Source organism: Semicossyphus pulcher, unplaced genomic scaffold (genome assembly GCF_022749685.1).
Source record: "Semicossyphus pulcher isolate SPU_LCO1_2020_fin unplaced genomic scaffold, fSemPul1.0.p SCAF_13, whole genome shotgun sequence".
Taxonomy (NCBI): Eukaryota; Metazoa; Chordata; class Actinopteri; order Labriformes; family Labridae; genus Semicossyphus; species Semicossyphus pulcher.
In genome coordinates this window covers 27,846,374-27,870,565 of record NW_027211637.1, presented here as the reverse complement: position 1 = coordinate 27,870,565, position 24,192 = coordinate 27,846,374, and the positions used below count along the sequence as shown (strand labels likewise).

The window sequence follows — 24,192 nt, the reverse complement described above, 5'->3', positions numbered from 1 at the left end:
ATATAAATATTGTGCAAAAGATGTAACGAGGCCGATTAAACTTTAACAATGAAGAGTTTCAAAGAGCATATTTTACAACAAATTAAAGTCATGTACTGAAGCCTTAAAAGCCAATAATTAAGATTCACAATGTAATAGTGCAATTTCTTTTGCTGAAGTTGACATTGCACTTTGATGCGTTCACAAGCTGCTTTGAAAGAAACCCTGAATTAAAAACGCAAACTTCAGCCGTCAGGGTCTCCTTCTCAAGTTGTAGTAAATCAACAAGACTTTTGTTGCCATGCCGACTGGAGGATCAGACTAAAACGGCGTGGTGGGTCTAGTTCACAGATTAAAGTACTATCACCAAATTTAATTTTTTCAGAGAGCTTAATGAAGCAACAGAGCTGCAAACAGGTCAGATAATTTTATCTGTGCTCAAACTAAAGGTACAAAAGTCACGTCTAACCGCTTGAATCAGGACAACAAATCGAGCACAGATAAACTGTAATTAGACACTGATGGTTCTACATGTTTAAGGCCAATAATCACTTGTGTTGTGTTGTGTTGTGTCACCTTTAGATCATTTATTTTTCTTGCTGGTGCAGGAAACAGAATCTAAATTAAAAAGCCAATTAATCGCCTCAAACATTTTGGTCATTTACAGCTCTATTATTTGTTGATTCATCCATCTATCTGTCAAATTTAAGTTGTTGTCTTGTAATAATTCTGCAGTGAGCAGGGTTTGTTGCCGGAGCATTTACAGCTTCTAAAAAAAGACACAAGAGACCACTGCAAAAATCTGTTTCTCTCTGGTTCTATTTATAGGTTTGTGTTTGTGTAAAATGAACTTTCTTTTTTATTGTAAACATTTCTCCTACTTCCAAATCAAATATTCTCATTGAGGTCTTTTTATCTGCAGAAAATGACGACGAAACCAAAACGTCGAATAATGCAAATAAAACATGTTGACGTTTAAACAACAGAATGTTTTAACTCAGGAAGAGTTCACAGATCAATATCTGGTGGAATAACCTGGTTTTTAATCGCAGAGTTCATGCATCTCTGCATGCTCTCCTCCAGTCTGTCTCAGAGATGTTGGGTGACGTTAGGCCGCTCTTGGAGCAGCTCGTCTTTGTTCGATGTCTCTCACATTCAGGAGGTTTTTAATGGGGTTCACATCTGGATTGGGCTGGCCATGACATGTAGAGAGAGATGCTGATTTAAGGAACATTTGGAGTGGTCTCCTAATTTTTTCCAGAGCTGTATTGACATCATCTAATATCGGACAGTTCCAACTGCAGCGCTGCGTTCACAAGCTGCTTTGACTTAAACCCGGAATAAAAAGCAAACGTGGTGCAAATGCTTGTTGCATTAAAAATTCAGCTGTCGGGGTCTCCTGCTTAAAGTTGAATAATAAAATCTACAAGATTGTTTTTGCCATGAGGGAATGTACAAACTTCTTCTGTAGGGAGAGAGATCAGAGAAGGTTGTGTTTCTCAAATCCGATCTCTGGAAGGAGGGAAGTCGGACTTTTTTGGCAGAGCACGGGATGTTTTTTTAATTTTTCCTTATATTTTATTTCAATTTTGCCTGGCGGATTAATTAAGAAGAGAGGATCAAATGCAAGAAAAATAAAATTAATTATTATATTAGCATATTAGGGTTTAATGCGAACATAAGGGCACAGTTTTATGCTGTTTTTATATGACGGTGTGGTGGGTCTAGCTTATTTAAAAAGTGAAGTGCTCACTTTGACACAAACAAAAGAGATGAAAAGCTTTAAGACTTCATGTGGCCTGAGCTCATTTTGAAATTGTAAGGATTAAGTAACAATTAGCAACATTCATTAACTTTAAAGGCTTTGAGAAATACTTTTATGGATACAAGCTCAGCATCATCTGCAGCAGCTCCTGTTCAATGTTAAAGCTTTGTTCAGTACTTTGATGAGCTGTTCAGGTGCATCAGGAAATCTGTGTGATCGTGTTTAAATAATTAACATGTATCAACACTTCCGTAGTATTTACATGTAGGTTTATATTATGAGTGTAAGGATTATGTGCATGTGTTTGGTCAGCGTGAGAACTTTCTGGGTCTGAATGCGGGCAGGACGAGCTGATGCGTCGCCGTCCTCTCCTCCTCTATCGGAGCGAGCTCCTCGGCTGAACCCCACTTCTTCTTGGAGTGAAACAACGACACCAACTTCCTGTTCCTGTTCCGCTCTCTGGCCTGAGTGACTTGAAACTCTGCTGTCATAAGAAACAAAAAATTATTGAAAGGGATTGAAAGATACATTTTGGCCATGTCAGTTGTTACAAATACGATCTTCGCCGTCATGCAGCCTTTCCTTTTTTACATTGGACAAGCAATGCCGGCGTCATTTCAACCTCTGTTACACCTCCGTTATTACCTCCGATGCCGGGTCAGAGGCGGAGTGACTTCACCCTAACACTCTGCCTCTGTGCGTTTTACATACAAGAAGAAGCGTAAAAATCCCACCTTGAACTAACAGTGTAAATAGACCCTGTAACCCGTCCTCAAAATATTAACACGACTCACTTGGAAAAAAAAAAAAAGCCTACAGTGCTCCCTATATTACCTGAAGCTCCTGTGAGGAACTTTTGATTTGTGTTGATTATGGCGCCCCCTGTGGACAAAGCCGTACCTCTTATCTCTTTGCTGATTTTGTCCTGTACACACTTAAGTGGGTTTTTTTTTTACAAAAAATCTCATCATGCTTTCTTTAACATCATATGTAAAACTCACTTTACATTTTTTCCCTCTAAAATTTAAACAAAGGCAGCGTGCAGCTAATCGCTTCGTCTGACACCTACCCCCCCGCCAGCAGTGTCAGGCGTTCAAAATAACTATAAAGAAATCAATTTTGACGCTGATGGTCTGGTTTGCTTTTGTAGCTCATATAGAGTCATCAGAATTAATTTCAGTCCGTTTCATAACCAGACAAAAACTCCTCACAGGAGCTTTAAGTAACTTGAACTCTCTGTTTAAGGTGGAAACTGGTTTTGAAACCGGCTTCACAGGAGCACATAAAATACAACAGATATGGCTTAACAACATAACAAGACAATATAAAACGATCGACCAAAACCACTGAAGTAACCAAGTATAGGAAAATTTAACACAACACATTAAAAAATATCAGATTTTATCCATTGAATATAAAATAATTCAGCATGAATTAAAAGTATGACCACTCACGCAGCTCGCAGTCTTCTTCTGGACCCTCGGGTTCTTTGATGCTCAAATAGTGGCAGGCGAGGTGGCCGCTGTAGTCCCTCAAGTTTTCTTTAGCACCTGATAAGAGAAAAAATAAATCGCTTATAACTGAGACGAGTCATCGGTCACCGACACCGTTCAGCCAAAGCTTTAAGAAACAGCCCAGTGATCTAAAACTGGATGAAACAACACAGATTGGAACCGACTGCCACTGTTAAACTAATACTTTAAAATAATTCATTTTACAAGGAATAAAGGTTTTAATTTAGTAGAAGATTAATTTACTCGTTATGATTTTAACACTGACGTGAAAGAGGCCTTTGTTTGATTATACGCAGCCAAGAAACACAAAATGGGGATTTTTTTCATATAAATATTTGATTGTTAACTCAAAGAACTGATGACCTTATGCAACGCTGCTATTGTGCATTTATCTCTGCAACAAACAGTTTCAATGAACTCAGTTTTTACCGTATGTCCCGATGAGCAGGTTGAGAATATGCTGATGGCCGTGTAACGCTGCGATGTGCAAAGGCGTGTATCCCTGCAGAACAGAAAGAGTGAAACAAGAGGAAAACATGTGCAAAGGAAATTAAGAAAACTTGGATTATTAAGTTATAATTATTCTCTCTTTAGGGACAGTGGTGATTCAACCTAACATGCAACCACTCATTTCAGTGTCACACAAAGGGCTGAGCTCAGGGGTATAACTGTGGCTGGAAGGGTTTAGTACCTACCCCCTGCAGGTTCCCAGGCCCGAACGCAGCCAATGAAAACGGCGTGAGAAAAAAATATACAAATTAGCAAAGGTTATGGAAACACGAGATAATGATAAAAACATAATTGCTCTGTAATTCCCTGGAAATTGCTTAGTTGTTGGGTTGTGCATGCGGCCACATAGACGCACTGTTCTGTGAAACAATTAACATGACATGACATGATTTATTAGCGGAGCGCTCCCGCGGCCCAACAACACGTGCTGCTGTCATACATTTGCACAGCTGGATGTTCACACAGATCATTTAGGATCATTACATCACGGAGGGGGACAGAAGAAGAAAAAACAGCAGCCATGTTTAAATCAAAGGACTTACTGTACATACCCATCACCTCCTGATAAAACTGCATACTCACATGCTGAAAGAGAAGAAGGACATCATAAATAAATCAGTGATTGTGAACGTAACTAAAAGTAAACTGCACTGAAGAATAGATTTAAAGGGGCACTCCACTGATGTGAGACTTAAAGTTGAGTTTACTCATCGTGGAGAGCGCTACAGCTTTCACCATGGAGAAAATAACCCTGATGATGTTATCGGGGTTAGCTTGAGAGTTTGGGACTTTTACATATTTGACAGCAGTAACTCATGTCACTGAGTGAGAGAAATGAGAGCACTTTTCAGGCAGGTAAGGTCTATGAGAGCTAAAGTGAAACTAGGACTTCTGGGTAATGTTCCAGAAGTAAGAAAACCTCATTCAAAATCTGATACACATTTTAATTAATTAGATAATCTTCCCTTGGAGCCAAAAGTACATTGTTTGGTTCACTTTAGATGTCATGCGATATTAGACGAGCACACGATGAGCATAGAGAGAACCGAGACGGCAGACAGGCGCAGCAGAGCATGTGCCGGAGAGCGATCCTGTTTGTATTTTCACAAGAAACAGACTCTGAAATGGCGTTTTTGTTACACATGAATCAGAAAAAAACTGAGGCCTATCTGTATCAGCGCACTCTTGTAAGATCAGATACGTATTTTCTCAGGAGATCTGGCGTTCATCTCTCTCTGTGGATGCTCTCTTTCCAACAACTGAAACAGAATTTTAAGGGGACTTCTACAATTGTGTTACTTTGCCTAATTGTAAATTTAGCCTTTATTGGACAGCTGAAGAGAGACAGGAAATGTGGGGAGGAGAGAGTTGGGGATGACCTGCACCAAATGATCTGCAGACCGGCAGTCGAGCCTGCGATCAGTGCGTTGAGGATTGTAGCCTCTATATATGGGGGGCCTGCTCTACCAACTGAGCTGAACCAGCGCCCCATTAATAGTAATATTATTGTTAATATTATTCTACTGTTTTGGTTGGAAAGGCACCCGAGACAGACAGGAAGTGTGACCCAGTTTGTACCCAGTGGCATGGCTAGTAATGCATCAGCTTTTGTTTAAGAGCTTCTTCATCCTGGCCCTCGGCTATGTCTTTCAGATATCCCCATAATCAGTGATACACAGTGCTTAATAGATGGATAATACATTATTTTTATATCATAGTTTTACAAATGGTTAAATGTATATATAAAGCTGGAGTGCCCCTTTTAAATCACTGTATAATGATAGAAACACACTCACTGATTTGGTGTTGACGTCAGCACCAGCATTAGCCACCAGATTAGCCATGTCCTCGCTGCCATGTTTGGCCGCCCAGTGCAGAGCCGTCTGTGTGCAACAAGAAAACAAGAGTTACTCATTCTTCTTCTACTATTATCTGGCATTGTATTATCTGCAACATCATTTCAAGTAGTCTAAGCTGAGAGGGGCAGCTTCTCATTGGCCGTGTGAGGGCAGAGAGCCAGCTGTGCACAGAGGGGAGTGCACGGATGGAGGGATGGTGAGACGGAGAGATGGAGAGATGGTTTCCTGCCATCTAACAGAGCCTAATTACAAAACAACACAGCACTGTGCCCACAGTCGGGGGGCCCGGCCGCCTGTCACCAGGGGGAAGATTGATGATGTTAGTGTGACCTGCAGAGTGGAGACCCACCCAGACATCACCCACTACTGTCAGCACACGTCAGGGAGGGAAACACGGGGCCCCCGAGACACGACTCTGAGAGATACACCCACATGTCCACATGCAACGATGTGAAAATAATAGACACATGTAACACACACTGCAAACCACATCCACCTGTCGGAGCTCGACTGTGATCTCCACCGTTTTCCCAGCACACTTTAAGCTGCGTAATTATGGGCCATCAACAGGTGAAAGCAGAGCGAAGGTGCAGATGTTGGCCAAGTAACCACTTTCAGAGTTTGACCCTTTACACAGGGAATCAAACAGTAACCATTAACAACCGTTAATACAGGCTTCTTAAAGGGGACATATTAAAGCTATGCAATCAATTTTCTATTATTCTGATGTGTTTTTGAATCACGTTTGTTTCATTTAAAAAATTGTATACATATTTTAATTATTTTTTGGGAGCCTCTCCTTCCTCCTGAAACGAACAAGCCATTCAAAGCTTAGATCTTAGCCACGACTGGCTGACAGTAGTGATCGCGTAGCCCCTCCCCCACGTGTATGATCCCACGTGGGGGAGCGGCCACACTGCACTGTCACTCTAAAGTTGCAGAAAACATGGCTGCTCCAGGATCGGTTATTCGACCTTATATGTACGAGCCAGAGTCACTAGGATGTATCGAAAGGGACGACTTGACTACAAGCTCGTGCAAGAAGGCAGCCTGAGGTGAATGACGGTGAATGACGATTGGTCGATTTCAGCGAAAGCAAAGTTCAGAGGCGACCTTTTTAAAAATGTCATTCTGGAAAAACACCCAAAAATGTGAAACTCGTGCAAAATATGAGAACATCCATTCAAAAGATATGGCCCCTTTAAGAAACACACTTTGCACCTCATTTAATAGGATGAAAACTACTTCAGTTGGCTTCTGAAAAGGTCATAAGCATGGATCCAACAGCAACAATAACAACCTTCTAATCAATAATAGTTTCTTCATTTGGAGGAGTGCATTGTGTCCAATTAGGGGGGCCAGCTACGCTAAATAAAATGTGAAGATTTTAAGATTTATTTTTCTCCATACATCCTTTATTCAATAGAGACACAGGACGTGAAAAGCGTTCTCGGCAATCTTTGAAGAAGCCCAGAAAAGCCCAAAACTCAGAGATGTTCTGAAGGCGTTTCTTCAATATTGAAATATCTCAATATCTTTTTTTATGCAGCAAAAACAGGTTTCCTCATTCAGTTTCCCAGGTTGTAACACTTTCCTAATCCAAACAAAAGATGACATCTGGAAATGACTAACAATGCGTCTTTGTTTAATTGATTTAATGCGGAACAAAATGTGTCATACTTTTTGTTTCTACGAAAAACTTGGGACTTGGAAACCGGTTAAAATCCCAATTTTTCTTGTTAAGACATTTTTTCCCACATTGAATAAAAAGTCCTTCAGGAGTCTGGAAACATCTCCAGAGCAGCTGAAAGTGTTGTCGGGACCAACGCGACGCTGTAACAGAACACAGGTCCTTTTGTGTCTAGGGGCTATGAGGCTAATTGAGCTAATCGTAGCACAACAAACCTGTCCAACAGCTGGCAGGAGAAATATTTCTGCTTGTACCCAGTGAAGGAAATAAAGAGCAGCGATATGTAGCTACACCTCTCTGTGTGCAGCGTCTGGCAGACAGATTGTGATAGATGCTGTCTGGCTCGAGTATCTCCATCTCTTTTGTCTGCCCGCTGTCACATCTGAAGACAGATTGGCTGAAGCGCCGTTTGACAGGCGGCTCGGCGGGTCTCCCGGTGGGCACGAGTGATGGACGAGGCTGAACAGGATGCAGCGTCTTCCCTTCCTGCGTTTCTTTTCCTGCCTACTGGGGTGACTTGCCTCACCCCCCCCCACGGCCTCACCTGTCCAATCACTCAGGGACGTCTCTGTCCCCGCCACGCGCTCCCCGGTGAGGGAAGCGGTGGCTAAAGAGGGCTCACATGGACAGGACACACAATGGCCAGTGTGCTTTGACACTTGATGTGGAGGAAGACAGAGAGGAGTGATGGGCTAATGATGTACTTACAAACTGTGTGAAGGAGGAAGTCCGTCACAGCAGGGGCGAGGACCACGTCACGAGGAGAGGAGAACAGGAAGAGAAGGAGAGAGTTTAGAGGGAGGTTTGTTAGCATGGGTTCATTTTAGAAGTAAAAATCTAAGTTAAGTCAGTCTGAACTGTAGCCTACACAAGTGTCCTACGTACAAGACTGAGCGGCTTGTGTTGGAGTTTGGTTCTCACAAATGTTAAACAACAGTTACGTAATTAAAATTACTGCAACACAGAAAATATCCACACACAATACACCTATAGACACTGAACTAGTAATTACTATTTGAATTTAAGCTTCATGTGGATGTCAACATGCTGTAGCAGCTAGCTTCAAACACTGTTTTAAACATCTTTAGTCTGGCTTCCAAGAAATGAAGCAGAGGAATCGCTGCATTTTGAGTCCTTGTCGCCACAGCACAAACTACAGTTCTGGGGAGACCTGTGCACAGCGGGCTGCAGCTAAGTTAACGGCTAAAGCTACAGCTAAGGTTAGGGCTAAAGCTTAGATTTAGTTAAGGCTATGGTTAAGGTTATGGCTAAGGCTATGTCTTTGGTAACGGCTAGGGCTACAACTGATGCTACAGCTGAGGTAATGGCTAAGGCTGAGGCTACAGCTAATGCTGAGGTTACGGACAAAGCTACGGCTGTGGTAACGGCTAAGGTAACAGACAAAGCTACAGCTAACTGTACAGCTGAGGTAACGGCTAATGTTACAGCTAAGTCTGAAGCTAAAGCTACGGCTGAGGTTACAACTAAGGCTGCACCTGAGGTAACGGCTAAGGTAACGGCTAATGTTAGAGCTAAGTCTGAAGCTACAGCTACGGCTGAGGTTACAACTAAGGCTGCACCTGAGGTAATGGCTAAGGCAACAGCTAACGGTACAGCTGAGGCTAATGTTACGGCTAAGGCTGAGACTACAGCTGAGGCTTCAGCTTAGGTAATGGCTAAGGCTACAGGTGATGGAACAGCTGAGGTATAGGCTAAGACTGATGCTACAGCTAATGCTGAGGTAACAGCTAACGCTACAGCTGATGGTACAGCTGAGATAACTGCTAAGGTTACGGCTCAGGCTTCGGCTTAGGTAACAGCTAAGGCTATAGCTGAGGTAGCTGCGTAGGCTACAGGTGATGGTACAGCTGAGGTATAGGCTAAGACTGATGCTACAGCTAATGCTGAGGTTACGGACAAGGCTATGACAACACTTAGGTAATTGCTAGGGCTACAGCTGATGTTACGACTGAGGTCATGCTAAGGCTAAGACTACAGTTAATGTAAGGTTACGGATAAAGCTAAGGCTAACTCTGAGGTAACAGCTTAGGCTGCAGCGTCAGTTCATGTGTTAGATTGCGTCAGGTCATATGCTATGATCCTACAGCTTATTTATGTCATAGATCCAAGGCAGAAGTATAAATCAGGCTTTTGTTCTGACCTGTCGTCACTTTTGAACACCTTCACATTTAAACCCCTGTTTGAAGTACATATCTACAGAAGCACCTGATCCCAACAAACATTTGGTCAGAACAGGAAACACTTAAGTCCTCCCAGGATGAAGAGTAATCCCTTCAGTCCTGCTCAAACGTGTGATTCCGAGCCTGGTCTTTGGTACGCTTAAAATAACTTCTATTAAGTCTAGACATGATGAATGCTGATCAAATATCATAACTCCGGGATTTAAAGACTTTAATGAGTCTTGTGACTTTTGTGGTATCTCTGTACGCTATCTGTGTAAAGGCGTCCACCTCTGCTGAACAGGGAAAGGCTGAGGGCTAAAGGGAACATCAAAGAGGCCTGAGGAGGACTTAGCACCTTCCCAGGGACACAACCTGCATTGTTCTACAATTAATCCCAGCCTGCTCTATTACTTTCAGATTATCTTTAAGTGGGTGAAGTCTTTGTGGGGCATTAAGACTCTCCTTAATCTCCCCCCACCATCTCCCTACACTTCAATGGCGGCCGTGCTATCTTGTCCGGGTGGGGATGGCGGAGGCTTAGGGCTGCTCTTAGAAGGTGGTCCGCCACGGCCACAGGACAGTGTGAGAACTGTGACACAGGGGAGGGACAACAAACATGAGCTCAAATCTCTTAAGCGCACAGGGAGACAAATAAAAGGATTTGGGTTGTCAGGGGGGCACAGGAGCTAAAAAGCTATCTTTCATAATCCTTTTGATAGTGGACCTTTGAAATGCATGATCTGGATGTTTTAACACAGGGTTCTCAGAATACGATTAAGGGGAAAATCTCGGCAGAATGAGCTTGTGAAAGTTACACAAGCAAAACGCAGGTCTGGGAGCGAAGCGTTTTTTGTACCTCGCTCTGAGCTACACAATCAGAGATGAAAGAAGAAGAAACACACACAGCTCAAATACGGTTAGTTTTAATGCAAAGTGTACATGAACTTCTGCTCTAACAGGTGTTTTTCTCACAACGTGGAGAAGAAGTAATGAAACTTACTCCCTGAGAAGAGCGGTCACGGTCACAGTCGGGAGCCAGAGTGAGTCAAAATGAGAGAATAAGAAGCTTTAAGTCAGACAAAAGTCATTTTATATTAACTCACATTCAGTACAGTATTATGAGATGAGAAGAGCTAACATGCTACATGCAGTCTGCAAATACTCACCGAGGTGAAGTCCTGGTTCGACCGCCAAAAAGGACACAAAAGTAAATATTAGTTAACCAAGTTTTTGATTGTAGAAGTATTTTTTAGTGATTTTTTTTATTTAATAGTCGTATTAAATGAAAGGACAACTCAAGTTTATTCATAATGTTTGTCTTTCTTTGTATTTTATGTTATTAATTCTTAGTTCCGACACGATTGCACACACAAAATATTATGTCTGATATCTCAGAAAAGAGCTCTAAAAAAGGTCCTCGGGACAAGAAACAATGGAAGCAAAGATACTAAACTTTGAAACCTGCTCTTTGTGTAAAGATTTAGCCTATAAGACTGATGACAAATAATAAAACGGCGAGCAAACATTTTAACACGTGCATGTCGACTTGTTCTTTGTGTTTGATTTCAACTGTTGCATAACACTGCAAAAGAGGAGACTGAGAACGCCAGAGCTCCTCCCTGCAGTCGCAATGATCTGTAACTCAGCTTTAGTTAGAATCCACTTTTAGCAGATAAGGTTTTATTCCTCTAAATGACCTGCTTTCATCCCATTTATCGCTGCTCCCTCTCTTATTAACTACTTAGCTTTCTTGAACGTCCCCAATTAGTCAAGCCAGGGGTCAAATGACAGACGAGGTAGCTAAACTAGCTCTACTGCTAGTGGATGGATGGATAGATACTTTATTGATCCTGAGGGAAATTTAGGAAACTGGCTGTGAGTTTTATAATCTTTAGAGTTTTATTTTCTTTTTATTGGAAAAATAAATAAATATAATATTATTTTCCTTCCATACAACATTTACATCATTGTGGACTTTCCTTAATTCACTGTATTATAGTTGACCGGCGTTCGACCCCCTTTTCCTGCTGAGGATCAGGAAGGGTGGTTGCAAAAAGTCCAAATGTCTTTTGTCCATATTTCTTTTCTGGGATTTTCCATTTTTGTGTCACTGTTCTTGTAACCTCTGCAGAACCGAGGGGGGGGAGCTTCCTTATTTGATAGTCCAAGTGTCATACAGAGTGGAAAGAAGATAAGTGAATCATGCTTACTGAAAATAAAACACAGAGCAGGGTGACGAGAGCAGGTCACAAGTTACCGATAGCTTTAAATGAAATGAAATCTCACAGGTTTTCCATACTCGGTCCATTCAGACCAAATCCCATAACACTTTTCTTTTTGCACTACATTATGTAAATCTCTTTGAGTTTTTATAAGAAAATGTTGCAGCTAAAGTACAAATTAATTTATGTAAATGAAGTTTGTTTTTGTACACGTTTCACCTTGTTTGAAAAGGGCATAGCACAATGCTTTACCATAACTACCAGGCTATTAAATGAGCAAAGAAAAGCAATTGTAAGTAGTTTTTTCTTTGCTGTATAGAGACAGTTTTTTGTTTTTCATTTATTCCCTGATTACCTCAAAACAAGTTGACAAGCTAGCAAGGCTACAGAGAATTAGCCATAAGACTACTTCATCTGTCATGTGACGCTCGCCTTGCATCTTCCCTTATGATTGTGCCTGTTCACACTGGACATGGGATGAATTCTGGGTAATTATTTCACCATTAGCCCTCATTTTTTCCTTCTTAATAAGTTTAGCTTGCCGTGGTGTTTGTCTAAAACGGTCTGCCTGTGTTTCTCGCCTCTTTACATCACTGTGGCAGCTTTATCGCCCTATTCCCAAATGTTGTTGTTACTGATAGATGGCCTCAAATACAGAAGTTACATCCAATTTGCAATAAACTTGAACTATCCTTTCGTAGGGCGAGAAGTGGGCGGAGCTATACCTTCTTGTTGGCTAGCGAGGGGTCCTGTCGGAGCAGCTGAGAGAGGTCAGGGACCCGGGCACCGGCTGCAGAGTAGATCCACTCCTTCTCTATAGGGTCCAGCTATAACAGAGAGGGGAGGTGCAGCTCAGATACACACACACACACACACACACACATACACACACACCCTACTGTCCACATCCTGTTGTGGCCTCTTTTGATAATGCTGAAACTACAAACCTCTAATCCATTTCCTACAAACGACTGAGTCACGGCCAACTGACACATTGTGGGAGACACCCATGATCACACTGCAGACAGTTTTACTTCTGTTAATGGTTTAAAGGGATTTAGGGCTGATGGTAGGGACTTTACAGGACTTAACCCCAAATGGAAACTCAAATTCTGGAGATTTAACACTCCAAATGCTTTACTTTTAGCTCTTCTTAGCCTTTGTTACTGAGAAAAACATTTAGAAACTTTAAGAAAACCACAGTAAAAGACGTAAAAAAAGGACTTACAGCGACCGCAGCGGAGCCCATGCTGCCCGTACTCTCCTCGTCCTGCTCCGACTCGGACTGGAACACAGAAAACAGTCGACTATTACTCAGTGCTGACAAAATACCCGACTGTGGATGTTTACTGTACCGTATCAGTCATAATGGCCCCACAGCATGTTCCAGCATCACACACACTTTCACACACTGGTCACACTGCTGTGATGTTTTCCGGCTGACGAGACGTGACCAAAGGGTGTCAGACAGATAGAGAGGTAATGAGGCAGCGAGACGGAGGTGCTGCTTTCACACATAAGGGGTAATGAATAACAATCCAATTAACAATTAACCAAAGAACAACACATCGCCTACAGTCGGACCATGTGTTTTTGTCACCGTGTCAGTGTTAAGGGGTCGATAGAAACACTCCTCCAGCAGTGTGTAAAAGTGTCACTGAGGCTGATTTATGTGAGAGGGGGAGAGGGAGGACTTGATTGCAAATTGTTCTCAGATCGCGCAGACATGATGTCAAAACACTCGGCTCTTTCATGTCTCTGCCACACGTCAGGGTGCTGAACATGCAAAGTGGAGCGATTGTATTTACCCAGCCTATTCCACTCCTGCAGACTTTTTGGTAAAGACAGTAATAACAGGCGGAGGGAAACTTTGGAAGACAGAGACGTTACAAGAACTGAGGAATTTATAAATTGTTACTTGAGTCAGTTTAAGGCTTTTTTCACTTTTCATCTGGTCTTAGAAAAATACTTGACATGTAAAGTTGACATCTCAAATATATGTCCAAACAAAAGTCCAAAACTCAAAGTACTATTTCTACAAACTGGAACCAACAAATGTTTGTCCCTTTTGGATAAATCAAACAGTTAACGTAATAATCTTGAAGATCTTCATTTAAATAAATGTCTGTTAAGTCTGAATGAGGTAACACAATGGTGATTGAGCTTGTGGCCCGCTGATGAAAGCCTTTGCATTTGCAGTATTACAGACTGGGTGTCTGTGGCGACTTTCACGGAAAAAATCACAAGCGGCGCCCAGTTAGTGACGCGTTTTCCATCAGCCAGCAGTGGTTGGTCTGCCAGAGAGGGTAGGCGGAGCTAAGCGGCTGCTTTTTCCGCTCTCTGCAAGTGTTGCGAGTAAACAGTAATCTACTATGGCTGAACAAACAAAGAAAAGATGGATGACTACAGATACAACTTCAACAAGAAGTGAAAATCTAAAGAAAAAGAAACAAACTCGACGCTCAGATGAAGCAAACAGTCTGAAAAGGAAAGCGAGGAAAATCAAGAGTTACAACCGGAGCCCTGGTTTTTTTCTCTTATGTTTACTTTACGATTTTGAAAAAACATCTAATTATTATTGTTTTGACTTATATTGCAATTTCGATATGATTTGCGATATTAAAGGGAGTGATCATTTTTACATCATTATTCTCCTGTAAGAACAAGTATCTTTAAACCTCTTTTTGTTTTTGTTTTTTTACTGAGCCCAAGACACGAAGAAGAGCAAAACCCTAATTCAGTTTGAAAATAAACTGATGTTCTCCTTCTGAAAGACAAACTTATACTGGAGACAATGCTTCAAAAAGTTATTTTTCTATTGCAGTTTATTTTTTATTATGTGCCAAAACATATGCACATACTGACACTGTTTTTTATGGTATTAGTCCTGCTTTAGTTCAAAAAGATTGTAATCAACAGGAATTCAAACTAAGATACGACATGAGGATCGTGCTCTCCTCCTTGTGCGACTTTATACTTACAAACAACAATAATTTACCCATCCCAAAGAGTCACCTTTCTGTTTAGGGCATGTTATTATAAATCTGTTATATATTTTGAGTGTTGAGTGAGTGACAGAAACTCTTCCAGTCTCAGGTGTTGTGATGCTGCAGCGAAGCAGCCAGGTAGCCTCTGTAATGTGAAACAATCATCCAGCCTGCGTGTCCTACATACAGAGTTCAATGGTGTGACTAATACCTTAAGCAAACACACTTAATCTGATTGCAGTGCTTTATTAACACACTCCAACATATTTCATCTGTCTATTGTTGGTGCCATCAAGGAGAGCAGCATATCTGAATCTCAATCTCTTTAATGGGCACAAATGATTATTATCTTTCTAATGAGGTCCAACATGTTGCTGCTTTACATAATAACAGGGAGCTTAATTTAAATGCAGATTCTCCCCACCGGCTCCCCCGTCAGGTTCTCCTCCCACTCAGATTCAGCGCACTGCAGGTTACAAATCCAGGTAATTTACTTAGCACCACCTGGTGGGTACAGGAGGAATAACAACACTGCAAGCACTCAGTGTTTTTCTTTTGCCTCAATGAAACTGAGATAGTACACGTGTGAGGTTAAAAAGATTAAGACTGGTTTTGTTGGTTCACTTTGTGTGCCTCATCTAAAGCACAGAAAGGAAGGACATAAAGAAACTTTAGAGCTCCTGTGAGGAGTTTTTATCTGGTTATGAAACAGACTGAAATTTATTTTGATGACTCTATATGAGCTATTAAAGCAAACCAGACCATCAGCGACGAGTGATTATTTCTATATAGTTATTTTTAATGTCTCAAACTGCTGGTGGGGGGGTAGGTGTCAGACGATTAGCTGCACGCTGCCTTTGTTTACATTTTACAGGGCAAGAATTTAAAGTGAGTGATATACATATGATGTTAAAGAATGCAGAGATCTGAAGTCATGTACAGGACAAATTCAGCAAAGAGATAAGAGGTACTTTGGCTTTGTCCACAGGGGGCGCTAAAATCAACACAAACTGAAAGTTCCTCACAGGAGCTTTAATTAAAAAAGAGAGCTTATATTTATACAACTAAATGACCCTTTATAGGCATTTAAGTAAGAGGTTTACATTTTGTAATAAAGCAAATTAAGGCAGTCTTAATGGTGCAGTATGAGTATTGTGTAACAACGTTTCACCACAAAAGCCTGAGGCAAAATATGAACTTAAAGTTAGCACTTTTATATATCTAGCACCAAGTCTGTTTTGACTGAGATACTTGAATTACCCGACACTAAAGCCACCTATACACCATGCCAGTTCACGGCTTGATTATTACGCCTCTTTTACGTTTCCTCTTTAATGTAAAACGCACAGAGGTGGAACGGTAGGGCGAAGTTGTTCCGCCTCTGAGCCGGCATCGGAGGTAGTAACAGAGGAGCCGGCAGGGTGGAAGAGTGCTGTGTGTGTGTATGTGTGTGTGTTAAGCCACCTTTAAGAAAAAGCTAAAGACCCAGCTCTTTCATGAGCATCTACGCACTTAATCATATCGAAGCTATTGGTGATGATATTGACCTTGTTGATGTTGTTGATGATGATGATAAAAAACAAACTAATCTTCTTCTTTACCCCCCGTGCACTCCCTCTGTGCCCTGCCTGTTGGCACCAGTGTCTGATCACACTTGAAGCTGTTTGTTGGCACTTACTGACTTTGTTCCTTCCTTTCTTGATCGTTGCTTGTGTTGTATTAAAACTCAGATGTACGTCGCTTTGGACAAAAGCGTCTGCTAAATGAAATTGTAACATTGTGAAGCAGGTGCTGTTTGTTCACACCTTGCACTTGTTTGCTTCACCAAAACGCTGTGTGAAAACACACACTGGGGGGCGGCTTTCGGCGTTGCTTGGTCCAATGTAAAATGACAAAGGCAGCATGGCGGCGGAGCTTTGTTATGGCGCTGTGGTGGAACCGTGGAGTAGAAAGGTCACAGCCTTCCAGATCCTGACTGGCATAAAATTCTGCTTAAGCAATAGTTTTATTTTTTTTAAACCTACCCTGTCAGATAGCTCTTTTAGTGCTGCAATCTAATGTGAGTAGTCGGATTAATTAATGTCTTCAGTGGTTTTCAAACAGTTTCCTGACTTTAACAAATTAATGCAATGATTTTTATGCACGCAGCAAAGGTCAGCTGATCTATAATGTGAGTTAAATGAGTGCTGAACTTATTTGGCAAAAGAGGGTGTTACGTCCCATTTAACACCTCAAATCTTTTTAAAAAACAACCTCAAGTGAGCGTAAATTTAGCTTTTTCCTTACTTCAGATTGGGCGTAAAACAACATGTATGTTAGTATGACTAGTGAGAACCAGCCAAATATTCAAGCACTGCCTCTCAATCAGCCAGTTTGTCACCTTTGACCCTGAGTCTTTGTCCAGCTCATCGTCCCCGTTGCTTTGCTCCGAGGGTGCCTGGATGTTGACGACCGGAGGCTGCAGTAGAGCCGACTGCTGGTCCTGCAGGAGTACAAACATAACACTCTTTAAACTCAAACTTCCTGTGATGCAAAAGCGTGGTGTGAGCGTTCGCAGGCCACAACATTTAGCTGTGTCGAGTGCTGGCTGCGGCTCCACACAGAGCTTTAGCACTGTGCTTGCTCTTTTCTTCCCCATCTGGGTGTGGACGCATCGTGTTTGCTTTAGAGCCTGTTTGAATTGTGTGAGGACAATAAACCAGCAGCGTAAAACATATTAATCCTTCATATCTCTGATTAAATGCTTAAGTTTACTGCAGGAACAATATGTAAAAGTACTAGCAGAGGATTATTGTGCATTAAACCGGCGCATAGTGTTTATATTCACAACAGTAAAGTGCTTCTCTACATTAAACTGCTCAACCTTTCTGTAGAGACATAAGCCCTCTGACCTTCCTTTCTTCTTACGGTGGCTAACTTGGATAGGAGCTTGTTTCTGTTCCACAGTTGTCCTCTGTGTAAATGTGCAGCTATCATTACATGCTGACACATGGTGGCAGAGAAAAGACACACACACAAACAAAGACAGCCCTGTTTAGAAATAAATGCCTCATTCACATACAGAGTAAACATGGTGTGCTGTGGTGATAGCACATTCAGCAAGTTGCATTTTAGCACCCAGTGTTTTTGCTGAATCACCCTGCTTGTCAGATAGAAGAGCAGATTTTCATTTCACCTCTGCAGCCGTGTCCGTCTCTCCCAATGCCATGGGCTCATCCCGTTGTTCCTTCAGGTGAGGAGGAGAAGTTGAGGTGTTCGTAGAGTCCCACACCACAGAGGCCGGAGTTCTGGCCGGGCTCGAATGTCTCTGTCCGCCTCCGTCTGTCCCGCGATGTTTGACGTCGCGCTCGTGCAGCATGAGTCTGTATTTCTTCTTGAGGACGAGATATTTCTCACCCTGCAGCAACAACAGTCAGTTATCACCACGTGCCTTTTCATATGTATCCACCGCCGAAAAATTATATCAAGCATCAGTTCCATCTTTGACAGCACTTAACTTGAGCGCTGAAAGCCTTACTAGTTAACTAGGCAGCAAAAGTGCTGACATGTTAACTAGTAAGAGCCAAAGAATCTCCTAGTTATACTAGTGAGAGACATTTTCACCTTACTAGTTAACTAGTGAGGTTCAAAATGTTTACTAGTATACTCGTAAGAGCCAAAATGTCCACTAGTAACACTAGTTGGGGTCTGTTTATGCTTACTTGTAAACTAGCGAGGTTCAAGATGAGTCACTAGTTAACTAGTAGGGGCAGAAATGTCCACAAGTTACAGTGGTTAGGGCGTTTAAGACCTTACAGGTTAACTAGTGAGGCTTAAAATGTTAAAACTGGTAAGAGCCAATATGTCCACTAGTAACACTTGTAAGGGTGTTAATAAAATATACATTCTTGTACTTCTTTTGATCCTCACTAGTTAACTAGTAAGGTCCATAAAGTCATCACTAGTGTAACTAGAGGAGACTGGCTCTTGATCGTTAAATTGTAAAAATTTGAACCTCACTAGTAAAGTCAAAAAGATCCTAACTAGTGTTCCTAGTGGACATTTTTGCTAGTACTAGTAAACATGTCAGAGCTTTTGCTGCCAACTAGTTAGGATTTCAGCGTTCAACTAGTTAACTTGTGCTGTCAAAGACACTTGATATCAAGCATCAGTTCCATCTTTGACATCACTAGTTAACTTGTTGGACGCTGAAAGCCTTACTAGTTAACTAGGCAGCAAAAGTTGTAGCAACACTTGTAACACTTGTGAGGGTGTTATTGAATTTCCCCTCGGGGGTTAATAAAGTATACATTCTTCTACTTCTTTTGATCCTCACTAGTTAACTAGTAAGGTCCATAAAGTCATCACTAGTGTAACTAGTGGAGACTCTGGCTCTTACTAGTTAACTAGTAAACATTTGAACCTCATTAGTTAACTAGTAAAGTCAAAATGTCTCTCATTAGTATCGCTATGTTTTGGCCCTTACCAGGTAACATGTCAGAGCTTGTGTTAGTTAACTCGTGCTGTCAAAGACACTTGATATCAAGGATATTGAATCCATCGAAGGTCAGACTGTTTGTTTATTCCTTGATAAGATGTTCTCTTATCTATGATGCTCCACTCTAAAACGAGTTTTGGTTACAGTTACTTCACTCAGTTATTTGACCTTCACTGTGCAGGATGAGGTAATACCTTTTCTAGGCGATGGTTTCACACCATTTTAGTGATCTTCAGGTGGAGGTAACACATGAAGATATGTGACTATTTGACAGCAAAGGCAGGGAAGGAGGAGACTGGTAGCTGGCTATCATGGACTTAAATCGTACTGGGTTTTAAAATAAAGACAGCTTTTCACAGGTTTCCCAAAATATCTACTAGCTTCAGGGAAAATGAAATGTGCAGCTGCAGTCCCTGTGGGGGAAAACAAGTCAACGTATTGGAACTGCTTGGTCATTCACGATAGTCTTTATCCTTTCATAGCAGTGATGCATGTGCCTGTTTATGCCTCAGTGCTGGATATGAGCACAGGATATGAGCACGTGGGAGCAGAGCTTTTTCCACAAAAGGTAAAAATATTTAAAAGTTCTCTTACATTCTCCGACTTCACCACAGCGATTCGGTCAATGATGAGCTTGAATTCCTCTCTGTATTTAGCTGCAGGAGAAAAATACTCGATGTTAAAAACCAAATATAGCTTCTATCAGAGTGCTGCAGGAATGAGTCCGAAAACTTGGAAATGGATTCGCATTTTTTTGGCCTCTGGTTCCCTCGTCTAAAAGTCGATGGGTTTTCTGAATGGGTTTTTTTTTTCAGCCCCACTTTTCAATTTTGAAGCTTTTACGTGACTTAAAAAAGAACTTGCTAACAACTGGCTTCATAAGACTACAGAGGTTTTCAGCAACTGTAAACATTCATCACAAATCAGGGACTAGTTGGAGCACAGGGTAGTTTGTGTAAAAGCTAATGTTAGCTTTTTACTGCTTGGAATTTTATTTATGCTTCAGAACATCCTAAAAATGGTTCCCATTTGTGACAATCTTCTGGAGCAAAAGGTGCTACTATCAAAGTTGTGTTTGCCGTATAGCTTATTTTCTGCTACAGGCCGAAATCCAGTGGAAAAATCCTATTAGATTTTTGTCATGGGAGTCAGGGAGATGCTCATTTCCAGGTTAGCCTACAACTATGTCATCCCTGCAGCACTCTTTTCCATAGATTAAGCAGTACATGAGTGATTCCAACACCAGAAATGTCACATGAGGGGAGAAAAAAGACTCTGCACAAACTCAGATCAGATATTGAATGTGGGTAAAAGAGTCTGAATCAAGATGAGACTGTAAAAAGGAAGACTGTCTGCTTTGGTTTACGTTTGGGTGACCAAGCTAGATTACACTGCAAAGAACTAGTTGCTTAAATAAAAAAGAAAACACTGTAAGACGAGCTTTAGAAACAGGAAGGAGGTGTTCCTCCAGCAAACATGCAAACAGATCAGCGTGCATCCCCACAGGCAAAAGCCTGAGTCACCAAAGACCTTCAGTGAATCTTTCCTGTGGGAACCAAACAAACCGCAGCTGATGAGCTGATAGAGCTCGTCAGATAAAGCTATCTGGCTCTGTTTACACCCTGAGCAGATGCTGGGACGTGTGCACATTGTGACTCTGGTTATCAAGCAGCCATGCAGGAATTTTTTCCAGGCGTAGGTATTCCATTCATGCCTGTAGGTGAACATTGGCATGCAGCTCAGGACAATTGAAGTGTTTCCTTTTTCCTGATGTTGACGGAAACAGCATTTGTAGTGAGATAGTTGCACTGCTCACATTCCCAACAACAGGAAATCCAAAGGAAGCAGCCACTTACATCTGTCTCAGCAACAGAATTCCTTTGCACACCACAGTGAGTAACACGGTGTACGTGCTGGTTATTTATTAGCCAGAGGTCTGCACAAACACACACATGTGCATGAACCTCCCCCTCCTCCTACCGCAGCTTCACTCCCCACTGTGCCCCAGTTTCCCTATCTGATGAAAAAGCATTAAAGGTCTAGATCCAGTCATGCATGTGGACTTAATTATGATTAAAACACTATCATCACAATTACCACTTGGAAATCTGCAACCACATGCTACGACAGACTTTGAATGTGTGGGAAGCACTTTTCTAATTGGACAGCCATGTCAGATGGCAGAGTATCAAGGCAGCTCTCTAAACCTCTGTCAACAACTGCAGTGCTGACATAGCATCTGGACCGAACATGCTGGCAACTGCAACGCAAGGTCACTTTGGATAATCATTCAGGGAGGTTCAAATATGTTTGTACTTCAGGCAGTGCCAAAGGTAGAAGCAACTGTTCTCAATGGACAGATGATGAGTCATTACACGCTCATTATTTGTCTTCAGGCCCGAAAATATTTTGCAATTTAACCTCAGATGTGTTCCTTATCTTTCAGAATGACATGTATTTATTTTAGACAGACCTTGCTAAAAATGAATGCAGTCAAAATACAACAGCTCGGCAATAAATCCTGTCCTCCCCCGACTGTGTAACTTTGAGGGAGGACAATAAACAATGTTCCTGCTATAAGTATTAAAGCTTAATTTCAATGCATAAAATGCAATATTGCTCAGCTTAAACACTCAACCTTCAACCTATAGTGCTGCAACTTATTATTGTCATTGACTAAGCTACTGAATATTCTCTTAATGTAATGATTAACAGTTATATCTGGTCAAAAATAAATCAGATAACACCCTGACTCCAATTTAACTTAACAACACACAACAGTCCAAAACCTAAAAATATTCATTTTACTATAATGTAACACCAATAAAAGCAGCACATTCTCACATTTGAGAACCTGTTACCGTCCACGTTTGTCTAGAAGCCAAATATGAGAGGAATTTTCAGAGTAAGCAGTGATTCAGAGCAGGATTGCATAAGCATGTGTCCAGTAAGTGGGTGGAAGGGAACAGCAGAGAGTCACACAATGAAACATTTTTACAAGAAACACAGTAAAGCTCTACCATAATCAAGATCTGCAGTGGTTAATCAATTAATCGATTAATTGACAACTTGAAACACACCCCCAACTATTCTGAGATCAATCAGTTTTAGCCATTTGTAAGAAGCTTCTTAAATTAGCTTATTTTGTGGTTTCTTTTATGATTTATGGCAGTAAAGGGAATTTACTTCAGTTGTGGACGGACATCAGCATATAAGCATGGCGGCCATTTTTCTGAGGGTGGAAGCTTAAATGCTTTTTTACTACCCTTAAGTTGTAACAATCTGGGAATCCAAAACCTCATTGTCATTTGTCGCTTCTCAATTATCAGACACTGAAGAAACAGTTAAAAGACATTTGATAAACTTGCGTAAGATATCAGTTAGCGTAAGCATTCAAAAACTTCTAAGCTAACATTATCATCACCTAGGAATGTAGGCATTTGCTAGCGCATTGTACAACACTATTAATTAAACAGTAATGTTAGCTAGGAAATGGTTCAATGCTAACTGCTGCTAGCTGTCCTCTTAACATTAGCTAATCATAATTATAATAATTGTAGGAAATCTGACAAAGAAAAAGTGAAAATCTAGAGGGACATCTGGCAAAAGATGAAGTTATGGCAACATGTTTGATAACCCATTAGCTATTGTCATGCAACAGCTAATGTTAGCATTTACTTTATGGCTAATTTAGCAGTTTGCTAGGAACTGGCTGAATGCTAACAACATTTGTTAGCGTTAAAAGATGTGGTGGTAAAGGCGTAAATTCCTGGCTAACAGTTATGTTAGCTTGGAAGTGGTTGAATGCTAACGTTAGTCGTTGACTGATGGTTTTTATCAGGTTATAATAGGTTTTTTTTAACTTGAAATATGGCCTGATTTCCCTGTGATTTAACTATATTATCTTCTTAGTTCATGATCAGTCGGGAAGCGGTAAAATGTCAAGGATTTTTCAGAATAAGTACTTACGACTTACAACCTTGAACTCAGTAGAACCAATGAATAGCAGCATTTGAGCTTCCCACTATGAGTGTGACGTCATTTTTGGCCAAATAATCGGTTACTTGAGAAAGTAAAATTTAGATTAATACACAAAGGAAATGTGTTTTGTGTTGGAGCCATAAAATAAGTAACTTTTAAATATTCCTCGTGTTGCTTGAGGGGGACCACAGGCCCTTCACGTGCCACAGCGTGGTGACAGACTTTAGTGATGGTTGTGTTCAGTCCCTGAGCTCAGTTACCAGGCAGCTTCAGCCTGGAGGAGGAAATGACACAATTCCTGCTGGTACTGTGGATCTGCAGAGGGGCTTTTAACGCAAACCAGATGTCTGCTTCACAACAGGGAACAATGAGAGGACATTAAAGCCGTTTGTTAACACAGACTGGGGAATGTTGAGCGTTTAGGTAAACATGAATCATACTTGTATCAGTCCAAAAATACGAGTGGTGTCTGACAAACACGAGGTCAGTTCATATTCAACCCGAGCAGTAACTGATGCCGCGCGTTCACATTACATTTCCCCCATTTTTTAAAGCGAATATTTCATTCTGCTGACTCCATGATAAAACGACTCGCTACTTACCACGTAACTGCAAGTCACTGTGGCCAATAAAGGGCTTAAATGTCTTCAGTATATCTGCATTTTTCACTCTGCCTGAATTGCCTCCGGTGGAGTAGAAATAATCCAGCAGCGCGTCTTCACTCACATCACTCATCTTAGCTAACGTCTCTGAAGCGACCTGGATGCTTTTTAAAAGATGTTTTTAATTCTTTGAGTGTTTTTCACTCAGCCATAATGCAGTCTTCTTGGCTAATTTGTTATAGTACATGTCTAAACTTCACTCCACCCAAAGCAGGCGAGCTGACCACTGCTGCGCCTCCTCCTGTTAACCCTTTAAAGACACCTCAGCATCTTATGTTCACACCGCAGCCTCTGCATCAGGATGTAGCCGGAAACTGCTTTAATGTTTGTTTTTGACGCTGATATTTGCCTTTGTTAGTACAG

The 24,192-nt window shown here is 41.3% G+C and overlaps 1 protein-coding gene across 1 annotated transcript; it reads right to left on the bottom strand.

The window, feature by feature from the left end:
* On the bottom strand, positions 1-23,992 carry LOC138589971 (ankyrin repeat domain-containing protein SOWAHC). The gene is made up of 11 exons (XM_069660481.1): positions 23,770-23,992; positions 19,781-19,842; positions 17,885-18,106; positions 17,090-17,191; positions 12,951-13,001; positions 12,448-12,549; positions 7,386-7,400; positions 5,559-5,651; positions 3,688-3,760; positions 3,199-3,294; positions 1-2,225 (listed from the first exon to the last, which is right to left on the bottom strand). The coding sequence occupies exons 1-11, from the start codon at positions 23,900-23,902 to the stop codon at positions 2,053-2,055; spliced, it is 1,122 nt and encodes a 373-aa protein (XP_069516582.1). The 5' UTR covers positions 23,903-23,992; the 3' UTR covers positions 1-2,052.
* Positions 23,993-24,192: the final 200 nt, after the last annotated feature.

Excerpts from the sequence above, each read along its gene's own strand:
- LOC138589971 (XM_069660481.1), bottom strand. The coding sequence starts at position 23,902 with ATGAGTGATGTGAGTGAAGACGCGCTGCTGGATTATTTCTACTCCACC. Across the intron at positions 19,843-23,769 it reads CAGTGACTTGCAGTTACGTG|CTAAATACAGAGAGGAATTC; the intron begins GTAAGTAGCGAG and ends TTTCTCCTGCAG. Across the intron at positions 13,002-17,089 it reads ACAAAGACTCAGGGTCAAAG|TCGGAGCAGGACGAGGAGAG; the intron begins GTGACAAACTGG and ends TTCCAGTCCGAG.